A 17,437-nucleotide genomic window follows, 5' to 3' on the forward strand; every position below is an offset into this window, starting at 1 on the left:
TCTCTAAAGTCTTGTGGCTTAAGCCTCTAGAAACTGCATTTACGTTTTTTGTTTTAATTTTCGCTTGTTATTTTTACGATATTACTGCTTAATTGATATCCGAAAAATAGCCTTGCAAAATGTGAACAAAAACTTACAGTTTAAATTCCATAACTTTTTTTCAAGCATCCAATTTCAAAGTGGTATATCTTTAAAGTCGTGTGGCTTAGTTCTCTAAAAATCTGCGTTCAAAACTAAGTTATAATTTCGGGCCGATTTTAGGCCAATTTTATGATGTAACCCCTTTCCTAATCTCCGAAAAAATCGTCTATGCAGAAAAGTGACCAAAAACCTGCAGTTTTAAATCCATAACTTTTCTGTCAGGCATCTGATGTCAAAGTGCTATATCTCTAAAGTCTTGTGGCTTAAGCCTCTAGAAAACTGCATTTACGTTTTTTGTTTTAATTTTGGCTTGTTATTTTTACGATATTACTGCTTAATTGATATCCGAAAATAGCCTTGCAAAATGTGAACAAAAACTTACAGTTTAAATTCCATAACTTTTTTTTCAAGCATCCAATTTCAAAGTGGTATATCTTTAAAGTCGTGTGGCTTAGTTCTCTAAAAATCTGCGTTCAAAACTAAGTTTAATAATTTCGGGCCGATTTTAGGCCAATTTATGATGTAACCCCTTTCCTAATCTCCGAAAAAATCGTCTATGCAGAAAAGTGACCAAAAACCTGCAGTTTTAAATCCATAACTTTCTGTCAGGCATCTGATGTCAAAGTGCTATATCTCTAAAGTCTTGTGGCTTAAGCCTCTAGAAAACTGCATTTACGTTTTTGTTTAATTTTCGGCTTGTTATTTTTACGATATTACTGCTTAATTGATATCCGAAAAATAGCCTTGCAAAATGTGAACAAAAACTTACAGTTAAATTCCATAACTTTTTTTTCAAGCATCCAATTTCAAAAGTGGTATATCTTTAAAGTCGTGTGGCTTAGTTCTCTAAAAATCTGCGTTCAAAACTAAGTTATAATTTCGGGCCGATTTTAGGGCCAATTTATGATGTAACCCCTTTCCTAATCTCCGAAAAAATCGTCTATGCAGAAAAGTGACCAAAAACCTGCAGTTTTAAATCCATAACTTTTCTGTCAGGCATCTGATGTCAAAGTGCTATATCTCTAAAGTCTTGTGGCTTAAGCCTCTAGAAAACTGCATTTACGTTTTTTGTTTTAATTTGGCTTGTTATTTTTACGATATTACTGCTTAATTGATATCCGAAAAATAGCCTTGCAAAATGTGAACAAAACTTACAGTTTAAATTCCATAACTTTTTTTTCAAGCATCCATTTCAAAGTGGTATATCGTTAAAGTCGTGTGGCTTAGTTCTCTAAAAATCTGCGTTCAAAACTAAGTTTATAATTTCGGGCCGATTTAGGCCAATTTTATGATGTAACCCCTTTCCTAATCTCCGAAAAAATCGTCTATGCAGAAAAGTGACCAAAAACCTGCAGTTTTAAATCCATAACTTTTCTGTCAGGCAGCTGATGTCAAAGTGTATATCTCTAAAGTCTTGTGGCTTAAGCCTCTAGAAAACTGCATTTACGTTTTTTGTTTTAATTTTGGCTTGTTATTTGTACGATATTACTGCTTAATTGATATCCGAAAAATAGCTTGCAAAATGTGACACAAAAACTTACAGTTTAAATTCCATAACTTTTTTTTCAGCATCCAATTTCAAAGTGGTATATCTTTAAAGTCGTGTGGCTTAGTTCTCTAAAAATGCTGCGTTCAAAACTAAGTTTATAATTCGGGCCGATTTTAGGCCAATTTTATGATGTAACCCCTTTCCTAATCTCCGAAAAAATCGTCTATGCAGAAAAGTGACCAAAAACCTGCAGTTTTAAATCCATAACTTTCTGTCAGGCTTGATGTCAAGTGGTATATCTCTAAAGTCTTGTGGCTTAAGCCTCTAGAAACTGCATTTACGTTTTTGTTTAATTTTGGTTGTTATTTTTACGATATTACTGCTAATTGATATCCGAAAAATAGCCTTGCAAAATGTGAACAAAAACTTACAGTTTAAATTCCATAACTTTTTTTTCAAGCATCCAATTTCAAAGTGGTATACTTTAAAGTCGTGTGGCTTAGTTTCTCTAAAAATCTGCGTTCAAAACTAAGTTTATAATTTCGGGCCGATTTTAGGCCAATTTTATGATGTAACCCCTTTCCTAATCTCCGAAAAAATCGTCTATGCAGAAAAGTGACCAAAAACCTGCAGTTTTAAATCCATAATTTTCTGTCAGGCATCTGATGTCAAAGTGGTATATCTCTAAAGTCTTGTGGCTTAAGCCTCTAGAAAACTGCATTACGGTTTTGTTTTAATTTTGGCTTGTTATTTTTACGATATTACTGCTTACATTGATATCCGAAAAATAGCCTTGCAAAATGTGAACAAAACTTACAGTTTTAAATTCCATAACTTTTTTTCAAGCATCCAATTTCAAGTGGTATATCTTTAAAGTCGTGTGGCTTAGTTCTCTAAAAATCTCGTTCAAAACTAAGTTTATAATTTCGGGCCGATTTTAGGCCAATTTTATGATGTAACCCCCTTTCCTAATCGCCGAAAAAATCGTCTATGCAGCAGAAAAGTGACCAAAAACCTGCAGTTTTAAATCCATAACTTTTCTGTCAGGCATCTGATGTCAAAGTGCTATATCTCTAAAGTCTTGTGGCTTAAGCCTCTAGAAAACTGCATTTACGTTTTTTTGTTTTAATTTGGCTTGTTATTTTTACGATATTACTGCTTAATTGATATCCGAAAAATAGCCTTGCAAAATGTGAACAAAAACTTACAGTTTAAATTCATAACTTTTTTTTCAAGCATCCAATTTCAAAGTGGTATAGAGCAGCCGTACTGTTTTCCTGTCCTGGCCATCTTGGCTGGCGGCTCTGCCGATGATGAGCCTGCCCCCTCGCCAGATCCTCCTGCTGCAGATCCTCCTGCTCCGGACTTATCACTGCCCGCGTCGTCCGTATCCTTGATGCGATGGGAGCAATAGTAGGCTTGATGCGCCTCCAGGGTGGAGGGCGAACTGAAGGCGATGCCGCAGGGCAGGCACATGAATCTGGCTGGCTTCAGCAGGGGTTCCACCACCGACTCCGGTGGGACTTGGTTCTCCGGCTTGATGAGCGGCGGCGGAGCCAGCAGACGAGAGTCCGGCAGGGTCAGCTCCTTGGCATCGGGCTTGAGGGCAGGATCCGAGGCCAGGAGCGCATTCAAACGCACCTTGGGGAACTTGGGCGAGGGACATGGAGAAGGTTCCGCCTCCGAGGGCGGAGTGGAGGGCTGCTCCAGCTTGGGAATCAGCTGGGGAGAGGAGCAGGGACTCCGGGGCGGAGTGCTAGGACTGTTGGCCACCGCTTCATTCTGCTCCTCCGACTGGTGATCCATCTCTGTCTCCCCCAAGTCCTGATCCTGCTCGGCAGTAGCCTCTTCTGGCTGATCGAAGTCACCATCTTCATCGCCTTCATCGTTATTGTTATTGTTGTTGTTGTTGTTCGTCTGGTGGACCCTGGCATCCTCCAGCTGATCCTCCAGTTCATCCTCCATCTGCTCCTGCTTCTCCACGCCCATCTCTTGGGCGGTCAAATCTTTGGAATCTGTAAAACAGAAAATGTATATTAGTGAATTAATCTTTAATTATTCTGCTTAAGACATTACGATGATTAGGATTATTAGAGGATTTCTTTTTAAATATAGAGATAAACACTTTTTTGTGCAATCTGTAAGATAATGTTCATTAGGGAAACATTTCTTATTGATAACGTAAAGTAATCTTGAAGTATAATTTATCTTTTTGGGACACTACTACTTTTTATTATAAATACAAAACAAAAATTAAATTTTTAAAAATGTGCCTAAACAGGTTTCCATTGTAAAATAAAGAGTTTAAAACTTAACACAAGAAGAAAAGAAATCCTAAAGTATATTAAATTGTCTAGCATTAGGATTATTAGACATTTCTTTTTCAACGGTAGCGTTTAATTAGTTTGTATAAATACCAAACAAAGATTTAATAGAAGCGTAAGCATTTTATAAACAGGCTTATGGAAAAATTTAATTATACACAAACGTTTTATAGAATATAAAATATTTTTTAAAGTTGCAAAAAGGGATCTTTTGACCCCAATCCAAGCATTCCTGGGAATCAGCTCCGGGGTCAGACTGTTACATGCCAGTTTAGTACCTCGATCGCCTTCCCAGAATCCATGGCATCCCATTTCTGCCAGCCTCTCGTGAGGAATCTATGTGTCAGCCAGCTGCTTGGCAATTATTATCGAACAAATTGTCAGTGGTCAGAGCTGTGAAAACAATGCGACAAGAGGAGCCGGCTGGACAAGCTGCTCTGCCCAAGATCGAGGAGCAGGGAGAAGTTTATCCACGCTGGCCATCTCTTACGTGGAAAACGCTGGTGGAAAAGGTAGAAGGAAAAGCGCATGGTGGCCAGCAAGCACTGATGATTAGGGCCCGCGGATCGCAGCTAAGTTCGAAGTTGGCCAGAATCCCCGAACTGACATCTGATTTGTTTCTGTTTGGGCCACTGCGAAATATTATAACGACCGAACGGCGATGCTGGCCGAGATTATGGCGGCGGACAGTGGATATGGAAGTGGTAGTGGAAGTGGACATGGACGTGGACATGGACATGGCACACACATGGCATGCAGATGGAGCCGCCGGATAAGCCTCGCAGTTTGCATCTCGCTTCGCCAGAAATTCGACATCTCGACCGCAGCAAACATTTGCTCTGCTCGTGCGGGCCACAGCTCCCAAAAGTCCCCTTTCTGGATTCCTCCTCTTGCCCCCGCCTTCCCTTCTTGGTGGCTGGAGAAGATGCGCGTTGACCTGTCAATTGATGGCTATTGAAATGTCAGCACATCCAGAGCGACTGAGTCTCAGGCAAGTAGGAAAAAACCAAAGGTTCCTACAGGAAAAAACATTTAAGAACTGGTACTTATAAACGATCTTACTGAACCAAAAAGTTATTCCTTTCCTTGAAAACTCACAGAAGTAGAAGAAAGAAAATCTTGGTAATTTTATTTTGGCCAACGGTACAAAAAATATTCATTAATACGCTAATAAAATCTAAGTTTAAATGATTCTTACAGTTTTTGTAGGATATTGTATGAAAACCAAATCAAACTCTATCTAAAACAGCTAAAGTTTCCCCAATTTTTCCCTGTGGGCATCAAGTTCGTCGCCTGAGTCTCTTGAATGCCCTGTGATTGTTTGTGTGCTGTTTATGTGTTGGTGCTGCTGCTGCTGCTGCTGCCACTGGAACTGCAACAAATATTGCAACTGTTGCCAAACTATTGACGGCCCGCCCTAATTGCCGCCGTCGATTTTTCACGAATTCACACAATTCTGCACGTGAGCAATCGGTTAGAAGAATCGCAACACCCCCAGCCCCGGTTTCTCCGCCAAATAAAGGGCTCTCTGCTGGCATTCCGAGGCATTCTGCTTATTTGTAAGATATTTATTGCCTTCGATTGGGTGGCGATAAGCCGCACACGTAAAGTGTTTTGTCCGGGAGAAGAGCAGCGAGATGGCCGAGCGCCGATAGAGTGCGAACGGGAGACTAACAGCTAACAATGGCTTTCAGTTTGGCTCTGGTTGTGGTTGTGGTTGTGGTTGTGGTTGTGGCTGTGTTTGAGGTTCTGGCTGGGATCTGGGATCTGGGATCCCAGCTTTGCCCCTAGCGACAGCTGCCTCTGCTTAAGGATTAGCCCAGGCCGGGATCTCTCGATCCAGGGGGGTTCAGCGGCATAGCATTTGGTGCAGCTGATCTCCTCCAGCGATTGTCTCGCGAGTGCCATCACAACACCCTCCCAAAGTTTTCATTGTTGTGCAGTCTCGGTTCTGAGCAGTGAAATCTCTTCCCCAAGATTTAGGCTTCATATGGAAAAAATTTGTTATGTTATTTTTGGAGATTTCTTTTACTAGATATTATCTTGCCAACTGTGTTTTATTTTAAAATTTATTGGAAAAAAAAGGTGAGAAACCATTTCATTAATTATTAATTAATTCAATTTCTATATTTGCATATAACGTATATTTCCAATCTATCGAAAATCAATGTAATAAATATTTAACTTATCAATTCAAAGCAGGTTTTTCATTGGAATCGAAAGATTTACATTTTATAATTCTTGATTAAATACTTCACTATTTCACTATTATAATTATCCCTATACATACACTAATAATAGACCACTTGCTAAGTTGTTTTTAATATTTGATAGAAGGCAAGTAAAGTAAATATTTCAAGATGGTTTTCTACTGTTTGCTACGTGGAAGAATTCCAAGGGAACATGCAGTCTTCGCTGAAACAGCGATCGGGCTATCGTTTGTTTAGCCATTTCATTACGTTACGCCGCCCCCCACCCTGTAACCCCCTCCTCACACCCCTCCCCCTCCTCCTGCGGCCAACGCCAACAATTGTTTATCAATTTGTTAAATCAGCTCGGCCGCCGTCTTCAGCTTCAGGTCTCTCTTCCCTTTTTCCCTTTGGCTGGAGCTGCGATCGATCCTCGCCGATAAGCGACACAACAAACACACACGCACTGGCAAAAAAAGGGAAAAGTAAAAATAAAAATCTGTCTATTGAATTTCAAATTATATAAATTACATTACATTGCATCATCAAAGTATTAAAATCTAATTGGAAAAAAAATTTAAAATCAATACTTTTATATTAAAAAAAAACTCAAAAACTGTAATGGTTATCAAAGGAAACAATATTTAAACTCAAATTAATTTAAAAAAATTGTTATATTATATGAATAACGGTCATAAATAAAAATCAAAGCGAATAATATTAAAATTGAGTACAAAATACATCGATTTACTACGCTTTTCTTACAAGTGCACAGTGAAGTTGAGAAGGGGATCCCAATCCAAGTGAGGTAGGGGATACAGGTGGGCAGGGGATGCCTGGCACTTTATCAGCCGGCAGATGATTGTTGCTGGTTTCTCACTTGGCCGCAACTTCACTCGGTGGGCGTTGTTGGCAGCCATAAACAATCGAACAATTTGGCCCAGGAAAAGAGGAAACGAGGAGGAGGGCAGCAAGGAGCCAGGAGAAGCAACAGATCCCCAGGATCGACCCTTTGTTCATTTGTCGCTGGCTTTCAACCCGCAGACCGCCGCCGCTGCTAATCGTTTCGGGGTCAGTTAACCCGAAATGGAGGAAAAAAGCCCAGCAAAACGAAAACGAAACTTTGGCAATCATTGCCAGATCTCTCTGTAGATGGAAGTAATCCCAAGGTGCCTAGGATGGCGGAGCAAGTCGCCAGTGCGTCTGGCTGGGCCTTACTACTTAGAGTTCCTTGGATGCCACTGGGGGTGTACGCGTAATGAGATTCAACGGGGCGGCGTTGTGCTGGATAATAAGTGCTGAAGCAGCAAATCGATTCAGTAGTATTAGATATTTTCGTACCATGTGTGCCGAGGTTTGAGTTTGGTGACTTTCAAAGCTTGACAGAAAATTTCGACAAGATCTGTTCATTTAGGACTATATGTAGAGCAATTCATTCCGGATTTTCATATCCTCTAAAGGCTTAAGATTTTACTTTGAAATTTTATAAAATAATAACCAAAAATACGCCTTTACGTACTGGTTTGTAATTTCGGGTGCATTTTCTTGAAGATTTATTATACTTTCTAATTTTAGAAAATAAAGACTTAGTCGAAAAGTGACCTAAATCCAATACTTATGAGTCAATAACTTTACTTATAGATGTACGATTTTGAAATTGCATACCTCTAATGGATTGTAGCTTTGTTTTCCATGCGTTTAGATGTAGGTTTGTGATTGCTGGTCGATTTTCTTGAAGTTTTAATGATGTAACTTTTTTCTAGTTATTATCAAAACAAATACAATTTTTCAAACATGCCTCATTAGTCACAGAAATTGTGCGCAGACTACTGCAGGCCGACTTGAAAATTCAGCAGGGAGTATAATTAAACAAATTACTGGAGTCGAAATCGATGATCGGGATTTTTTTGGGGGAGAACAGAAATTGAAAAACGTGAGTGAGCAGCCAAAAAAAAAAATAAAAAAAAAGGAGGAGGAACGGGGAAACGTCTGCAGCTGCCAATTGTGATAAGGGAAATCTTCATTTTCGCGCGAAAATTTTGCCACCTTGCCTTGGGTTTCCGGGACCGGGACCGGGACTGCGATTTCAAGTGGACTGCGGACTGCGGACTGTGAACCTGGCACGGGTAATCAACGCCATCAGCAGCTCTCGGGGATGCAGCCAGGTCTGTGGGCCAACTCCGCGCTTATCAATTGTTATTAATCAAAGAAAAGAAGGCCCCTCTGCGGCTCGCAAACGAATGCAAAGAGCGCAAAGTTCGCAAATTTCATTTCACTTCACACTTGGCCAGCAGAAGCAGGGGATACTAAGTTTCAGCAGATCTGTTTTTAGTTTATTTTTTGTTTTTTGCACCGTGTGTCCGTGTAAATAATCAACATTCTCATATCTTGGGGGCTTCCAAGCTATTCGTGATTTACTCGCCGTATCCTCTGCTCTTCTTCTCCGACTTAACTGCGATTCCGAGCTCTTGTTCTTGTAGTCAGCACCTCCGTTTGGGTTGTCTCTATGGGAACCCGGAGAGTAAAATTCCTTTGATTCAAGGATAAGCAATTTTGGCCCTTCTTCAGCCTCCTAAATGTATACCTTCTGTTGCCTTTTCACTCTTCGCTTGTCGTATTCCGGCCCAAATCAAACCAATAGGCTTCGAACAGAAGTTCGTATTTCGACCAGAACTAATTTAGTTCACTTGGTTCGACCAAAGTTGCTGATGTCAATGGAGGGTAGAGATTAAGAGGTTGAAATTGCAAGAGTGGGGGAGTTGTATACACCTGAGCGCAAAATTATAGCTCTGCAACTTGAAAAGGGTTTCAGTATAAATGTTTACTACTTATTTTGTTTTTTTTTTCGAATTGGTTTTAGTGACCATTAAATAATTGCATAAATCTAAACAATTGTAATAACTTTCATAACTTTTAACTTTAAGTTTTTGCAAGCGTATTGAAGATTAATCGTTAATTTTCTAAAATATACATTTTAGATTCTTTATTCCTATTTCGCTGTGTTATTTTTCTTACCGCAACTGTCTATTTAGACCAACCTATGTGGTACTATATCTTCGATCTATAGAAACCGAAACACAAGCCACAGACAAAGACAAAGACAGACGGCAGGCAATTCCTCGAAATCGCCCAAGTCAAAGTCTCTTTTTGATGTCTTAATTAAAAAACGTGCAAATGATGCAAGGGCAGGGGGCAGAAACAGGGGTGATCGTCTGGGCCTGTGCACAGAGTTCAATGTTGAGCAATTGATGCAACTGTTGAGATGTGTTGCTGCTGTTGCCTGTGTTGCAGTTGCTGTTGCTGTTGCAGTTGCATGGTGCGCTGATAACAAGAGGCGGGAGGAGGGTAGGAAAATTGTCGCAGTACTTGAAAATTTCGTGTGAGCACGCTCAGCGTCGATTGTTGCTGCATTGTTTGATCGCTTGATCAGCAGCAGCAGCAGCAGCAGCACAGCAACAGCAACAGCAGCAGGAGCAATTGCGATCTTGGCCATACACAATACTGTGTTGCCTGTTGCTCCCACAATCTCATGTGTTGCTGCTGCTGCTGCGGCAAGGAGTTGCTGCCGTGCCAGCAACTGTTGCACAAATTTAAATTGACCCAAGTGCAAGTTTGAATGTCGCTAATCTGCCATCGAATGTTGCTGGCTGGCTGGCTGGCTGGCGTTACCTGCAACATGTTGCTGCCGGGCTCATAATTTGCGTTTATTAAACAAGCCCGGCATTTGCATAAATGTCGCTCTCCCTGATTACCATCATCATTCGATGGTGGACATGGCGCAGCAGCAAAATCAGTTTAACTGCGGGAAGCAGCAGCAGCAACATGCCACAGCAGCAACATTTGCAATTGCTGTAAACAAATCACGCTTTTTGCAGATCAATCAAGCACTGACAACTGCCCCAAGAAGTCACAATTCAATTGTGATTTCCCCCTGCCTGCGATTCCATTTCCTTTTGGGCCATTTTCCCTTTGACACGACAGAGCAATAGCAACAGCTTGTTTCTCTTTACTGTTTTACTGGTGCACTCCGTTCGTGAGGGCGGATAACGGACGAAAGGGGCGTGGCAAGTCCAAAATCGTGTCTGGCATTGTGTTGCCTTCATTGCTCTTTTTTTTCGCTCTCTGTGCTGATGACTTTTGATGTGTTCATCAAGCAATCACGACAACAGCAACTAAACTGCGAGGGCAGCAGCAGGGTCTGGCATTTCTTTTCAACAGTAAATTAAAGAGGCGCGAAAATTGCCCGCAAGCTGTGTGAATGGGAATGAAATTCTCGCCGAAAAAAAGAGGGGGAAACAGTCGGTTCACAATGTGAAAAGGAGGCAGAACGAAGGACCCCACAGCAAGAGTTGCTGATGGGCAGAGGCGGGGAAACAGTCGTCCGAGTTGCTAACAAGATGCGCGCAGTCAGCGACAACGGCAACAACGGCAACAACAGGCAGTTAGCCAACTACAAAGCCAAAGGCCGCCAAGGAGTCCCTGAAGTCTAACTCCAATTCCAAGTTGGGTGCCCGATTCAAGTTCCCGGCGGACTTTTACTACCAGCCTGTTTGGCAACGCAGCAAAAAAGGCCACGCAACCTGGAAAAATACACGCGAATAAAAGGGTACTTTAATGTCAGTTCAAGAATGTTTCCAACTAATAAGTGGTTTAGCTTGAGATGACTTAAGAAAACACTTCTATAGATAAATATAAACAGAACAATCGAGTTTGTAAAACTAGTTAACATATCAGACAAAATATCTTGATGCCTTACAAATAATTTCTTTTGGTTTAATATTGTTAAAAAATATATATTTATTTAAATATTTCAATACATTGAGTTTTTCAATCACTATCTTTGATTAATTTGAAATTATTATCATTATACACTTATTTGAACATTAAAAACCGAAATTTAATATAATTTAAAGATATTTCTAGCAGAAATACAGTTGCTATACACATTACGCCAATAAAGTATGATAGACGCACCAAAAAGAAATGAATATACAATTTTCTCACCGTGATCTTATGAACTGACTAACAAAGCGGCAAGCCAGACACATCATTACCTACCAATTAGGCCCCGAAAAGTGTGTGCGTCTGTGTGGCGCAGGGTTTGAGTTGGGGAATGGGGATTGGGGCCAAAAGGAGGCAAGAAGCAGTTAAGAGGGAAAAAGGAGGAGAGTAGAATGGTAGCAAGACCAACACGAAGGCCCAGAGGACAGGGTTTGAGAACGAGAATGAGGCTGCGAATGGGATGATGGGATGATGGGATGATCGGGAAGGGGACTGTGGGGCTACTCTCTTGGTGGCACCATAAACGTTTACAACGTTGCGAATGAGTTGGGTTGGTCTTGTGGTTCGTGGACTGCAGGGGAGTGGCGGATGGGAGGTAGCCAAGTGACTGACAGGCAGCAAATAAGCCATAAATGCAGGAGGCATTCAGCCGAAGGAAGGACAGAGGGCTACCTGGAGATGATGAAGTGCAAAGTGCCTGCTAACAGCTTGTAATGAGCTCTGAAAGTGTTGCAAAAATTTAAGTAACTCAGGGGAGATAATACCGCTTTTTTTTACCTCAAAATTAAAACCATACACAATTCTGACTCGACAAATGTGGCAGTTTGAAGTCGATTTATGCGCATGGATTGCTGATCAACTTTCGCACTGTACAAATAAGTCAGTAAACACATCCAGCAATCATCAGCCAAAGCAAAATCAATCAGGAATCATCAACATCAATGACGAGGGTCATTCGTGCGTGAGTTAAGCAGTTGGAAAACGGCTAAAAGCCACGTTCAAACAGTCATGAGAATGTGGGAAAGTAAAAGAGGGTGGCTGTCACAAGGGGTTAATAGAAATCCAAGTTCAACTCAGATGACGAGCCAAAGAAAAGGAATTCATGGGATAAAAAGGCGCCGTGCTGATTTGCAGCTATTTGTTTGACGGGCATGTGTCAATGCTTAATGTCATTTCTCAATATCGATTTAAGTGGTTTAAAGCCTTTTAAAGGTGTAGGAGTAAGGAATAAATTATCAAAAGCTTATTCATCAGAAAGATTTTAAAAAGATGAGTTGAAGATCTAAAAAATATATAATTGTGCTTATATAAACTAGCAAAAAACATGTTTAATCAAATAAAGTAGCCTATACACTAAAAAACCTTTTCTTTTTATACTTCAATAATAGCTCTACTATTCGCCAAGTCGTGAGTTCCTAAAAAACTTTACGACATCTTTATGCAATCAATCCAAATTTTTAGGAATTTAGAAGACTTAAAAAGTAATGAGCCATAATTCCTAAAAAGAGTTGGGACGTTCCTTAGCGAAATTTAAATTTTATTCTAGACCTACAACTCCTTCTCCTAGAATCCCTTATTTTTGGGAACATGATAAAGAGCCCTATAATGCTTGCCATATACATAAAAAAAATTACAACATAAATCACACACGCTCACACTGGCACACGCACATTTACGAGCCAAACACACACACACGAACACGAACATACAAATTTCGGTTGTTGTATTAAAAATAATATCGTCGTCTGGTCGACAAAGATAAGAAAATTTATCCAAAGGATTGCGTTTGGTGTTATGGCCACCGCAAAAAGTGAGGCCAACCCCCTGGCTCCTTCTCCTTATCCTTCTCGTCCGATTTCCACCTCCTTTGTCTGCGCAACCGCAAGGACAAGGCAGAAAGGACTGTCCTCCTTCGACTTGATGCGAGTATTTTATGACCAAAGCCCCCAAGTCGAACCCATCATCATCATCATCATCATCCGAATCTGAATCCAAGGACCATGGGTCAGGCGGGAGTTTATGCAGTCAAGAGGCAGCAGGACCACCAGCTGCGATCTGTGGCCAGCGATAAGGCGGGAATACATTTCATAAATGCCGCGCCGCAAAAAGGATTACGGGGCTGCCACTTTGGATCCTGTTTCTGCTTTCGAGCACAGGGAAAAAATTATGAAAGTCCTAGATCAAAATTAACTATTTAGTTGAAAAATGTGAATAGTGCTTGAAGATATGAAGATAATTTAATATAATACAAACAATTGTAATTACTAAGCAACTAAAAGCAATGCATAAATATTGATTCGACCTTAGCATGTTCTTTTTTATATGTTTAGCAAACATTTACTTCCAGAAAAAAACGTCTGCTTGAAATTTATTGTTAAAATAGTACAAAATATATTTCTTCACCTGAAATCCTAAAACCCCAACTTTATGGATGCGAAATAAAGCAAAGCATAAAATACGAAGGCAATGAAGTGATATTGCAGTGCTTTATATACCCAATCATAAATCCAGAAAATAGTAGGCACCCAACCTGTACGATTTTACTGTTTTATGGTACACTTACACCAGCCCACATGTCGTATGCTTGGTATTTTTAGTAAGGATAAGAATGGAGGGGGCTTAAGTAGAGGGAACCAAGGGAAAGGGCTGTGTGTTGATGGAACGCAGCTGATAGAGCCGAGCGCCGTGTAATGGTTTTTTTTTCGATTACCCTGGCTGTCGATGTTTTTTGTGTTTGGCTGCACTCGCCGTTGCGCCTTTGGCCCGCAGCAATTGCAATGCGTCCCGCATGAACCCCAAAAAAAGTGGAGATAGAGATAGAGAAACGGAGCTTAAACCTTGTCAAATGATTAATTACATGCCGAAAAGCTATCTAACAATTTGACTCGCTGTCTGTGTGTGGTTCGGTTCGTTCGGTTTGGCTGGTTTGTCATTAAGCCAACAGCACAGCCCAGTGCGGCCACAGAGGGAGACATAATAAAAAATTATGCCATAGATAAAATGCCATTAGAGAGGACTTGAAGAGAGGGGTGTGCTGCCACGAGGGGGTCACCACTTAGCGCCATTAGAAGGCAGCCAACAGCCAACAACCGAGTGGCAAAGCAGAGTACCAGCCAACCAAAAAGCCAGGCCAAAAAGGGGGAGAGCCTGGGCTGCAAGTATGCAATTCTGCAAGATAAGCCGAAGCATTCATGAATTTCATAGATAAAAACCAAACACACACACAGGCACGAGGCAGGCGCTCACAGGGATACAAACACACACACACATACACACACACAGGGACACTGGGAGATGCGCTTACAGTACATTGCACAGAAGCAACAACAAATGAAGAGCGCCAAAAGTGAGCAACGTCATCATCATCATCGCCAGATACACCAGCGTGTGAAGCAGGAAAAGCGGAGTGAGGCACAGTGGCATCCAAGCAGCAGCAGCAGCAGAAGCCACCACCAACAAACAAGGGGCGGACCCAGAAAAACGTAAAAGATACAAAAGTACACACAGAAGATGGAATACCCTTCAGAGAGGAAAAAAGGTGTAACACTTAAATGTTCTGAAAATATCCTATGGATTTTAAGTACATTTGCTTATTGAAGGGCAAAGATCAGAAAATATTTTCATGATATTTTTATATCTTTTAGAAACTATCCAATATATATATTACGATTTCCTATTCCCCAAAATCTTATCTCGAACGAAGTTCATAAAACATTAAAATATTCCAAAAGTGTACTTTGTGTCTCTTTGCTAATTAAAGGCATTTTCAAGGCAGAAAACATAGACATATCCAAGACCGTTTAATGTTTTATAGAAAACTATCCGACTTTTAAAAATGTTTTGTTTTCCCCTTGTTGTTTTCCAAAGATCTTATCTAGAATGAATATAAAACAAATGAATGAATATATGATTTTAATTTAAGATCCTAAAAAAAATGAAAACCTACAATTAAATAAATAAAGTTTTCTAGGGGAATTAAATTCGAAAGACCACCACCACCGAGGGCCTAATCCAATTTGGCCGGCAATCTTTGGCCAAAAAATTGGGGGACAGTGGGTGGTGGCAGGGGGGCAGGCCCAAAGGAATGTCACACACTTTTCCCCACGTGTTTGTTGTTGGCTGACTGGCCTCGACTCTTCGACTCTTGGCGTCGCCATGGAGTGTCAACAGCCAGATAAAGATTAGCCCAGACAAACGCCCACTTTTTAGGCGAACTGTTACGCCCACTGGCCACTCGACCGCCCCCCTTTTTATGCCCCCATTCCCGATTCCATCTGTCTTTTTGGCCGTGGCCCTGTGTGTGTGTGTGTGTTGTGTGTGTGGTGTGCTGGAAATCTTTCACTGACGCAGCACAAAAACGGCCACGTGGAAGGGCTGAGATTTGGAGAGGCTGGGATAGGAATACCCTGCTCCAATTGCCCCCAGTTTCGGGGGATTATTAATGATGAATGCTCGAGATGGCAGCGAAATGGTGCGGAATGTAGTGCCCGAAAAGAGAAGGAGCGGAGTTGAGGTTTTAGATTACGGATTAAACTGCCCCATGGGATTTCGGATAATCTGAAAATTTATTGTTTTTAATTTGCTTCCTAATAAATATGAAATAAAAAACATATCTGTTTGTGCGATTAAAGAAATTATTAACTTTATTATGGAACTTTTTTTGCTCATTAACCTAAATCTAAACTAACCTTATTATAAATAAACAACCCCAAATTGGGTTAATTGCAAATCAAGAGTTAAATATTCAAAGCTTTTCGGCTAAACTCTAAAATTGTTCCCTGAACTTAACGATAATCCTCGGGGTTTACAGTCACCCTTTATCTACTGAAAACATTCAATTCCGCTCCTGGGAAACTCAGAAGGGTTGGGTTGGGGGGGACCGTGGGTCAGAGACATCGTCTCAATGACGTTGACATTGCCGATGATTATGAAGTGATATGAAATTGATGCCAATGATGTCGGAGTGAAGTCAAAATGCCACCCAAGAGGGAGGGTTAACCAAGGGGTTACAAAATAATGGAAAGGGCGCATATAAATAGACACTGAGTGCGAGCGAGAGACAGACTTGACCCGTTGTCATTTCCTGCAGTCCATCGGAGCGACTGAAACGAGGGTTGTGTCGCCGCCACCCTCTTTTACCGAATGGGTTTGGTTTATAAGGTCTGATGTCTGAGGTCTGAGGTGTCAAAATCACAAAAACCGCAGCAGGCGAATGGAAACAGTGCCAGTGCACTGATAAAAATTGTATTAAATTAGAGAGCTCTCTCGTCGTCTTCATCATTTTTTGGGATTAAATTTTTATTGGCGCAATATCAGCAGCTAGCAGCTAAGCGGCAGAGATGGGTAAATATTCCTGGGTCTACACACATCGAAAGGAAATTTATTATTGGGCATTAACGGGTTATGTCTGTCAGAGGGGGACAGCCATAGATAGAGAGCGGGACGGGGACAGTCGCCTGTTTCCTGCAGTCGCACAGATAAGAATTTATTTTTTGGCTTTGGCCCATTTCGTTTAAGCTGCAAACTTATCTCGGATTGAACGACGGACAAAAGACAACGGACAGGGGACAGGGGACAGGATGTAGCCTATTTGGAGGAGGATTTTCATATTCATTCGAGTATTTCCAGTCGACTTACCTCTACTGTCGACGGTCATCTCTTCTGTGGTATCGGAACAATCTCCTACAAGAGAGAGAAATTATAATTTAATCTAGGTATGAATGAATATTTAATTTATTTGCTAATAAAAAAGAATATTTCATAGTATTACCCAACCTAAGTCATAAACAAACGTTAGGATATGGGCTGAATTTTACGGATAATTTCCGCCCAAAGGTCTCGACTAATAGTTGCAGATATATATCGCAGATAGTTCCAGCCAAATGGGTTTACTTTAAAAGCGATAATAATTGCTGCGAGGGCCGCATTGTTTGGTTTTGTCCACCCATTCTCTGTTGCCCAGTATCTTTGTATCTTTTTCTGTTGGCAAAGTTACTACTACGCACAGTAGTTGGTTGGTTGGTTGGTTGGTTGTTTGCGAGGCCGGTGTCCAAGCCTTCACTTCACTTCACTCCACTCGATTACAATACAGTACCCGGTACGGTACGGTACCCCCTCTATACGACGTTCTCCTCTTCTCTGTGTTGTTTTTCTCATTTTTGATTTTATTTCGCTGATTATTCACTTCAAGGAATTATAATAACAATAATAACAACAATCCGCAGAATTCCTTCGTTTTTATTTCAGCTCCTCCCCTCGGCGGCCCCTTCTGCTTCCTCTTCTTCTTCGTTCGCCGCAGATCGCAGATAGCGCAGCACACACACAGATACAGATACTCGTACTCGTACTCACAGATGCAGATACGTATGTACATATGAGCCGGGCCAAACTGAGGCCGTGGAATGAATGTGAAGCCACACAGCGCAGATAGGCGACTGATAAACAACTGAAAGCTGGCTGCCATGGACGCGAAATGCGGACTTGGACTTGGACTACAGTGTCGGACATGTCGG

At 41.1% G+C, this 17,437-nt stretch overlaps 1 protein-coding gene across 1 annotated transcript in view; it reads right to left on the reverse strand.

Moving 5' to 3' along the window:
• Positions 1 to 2,875: 2,875 nt before the first annotated feature.
• Positions 2,876 to 17,437, reverse strand: part of LOC128253597 (zinc finger protein ush) — a 54,686-nt gene continuing 40,124 nt past the window's right edge. Inside the window, exons 2-3 of the mRNA XM_052982109.1 lie at positions 16,563 to 16,607; positions 2,876 to 3,645 (exon numbers count right to left, since the gene is read on the reverse strand). Of these exons, the coding sequence (XP_052838069.1) occupies positions 2,876 to 3,645; positions 16,563 to 16,607 (815 nt within the window). The remainder of the gene's footprint in view (positions 3,646 to 16,562; positions 16,608 to 17,437) is intronic.

This window comes from Drosophila gunungcola (assembly GCF_025200985.1).
Source record: "Drosophila gunungcola strain Sukarami chromosome 2L unlocalized genomic scaffold, Dgunungcola_SK_2 000052F, whole genome shotgun sequence".
NCBI classification, from domain to species: Eukaryota; Metazoa; Arthropoda; class Insecta; order Diptera; family Drosophilidae; genus Drosophila; species Drosophila gunungcola.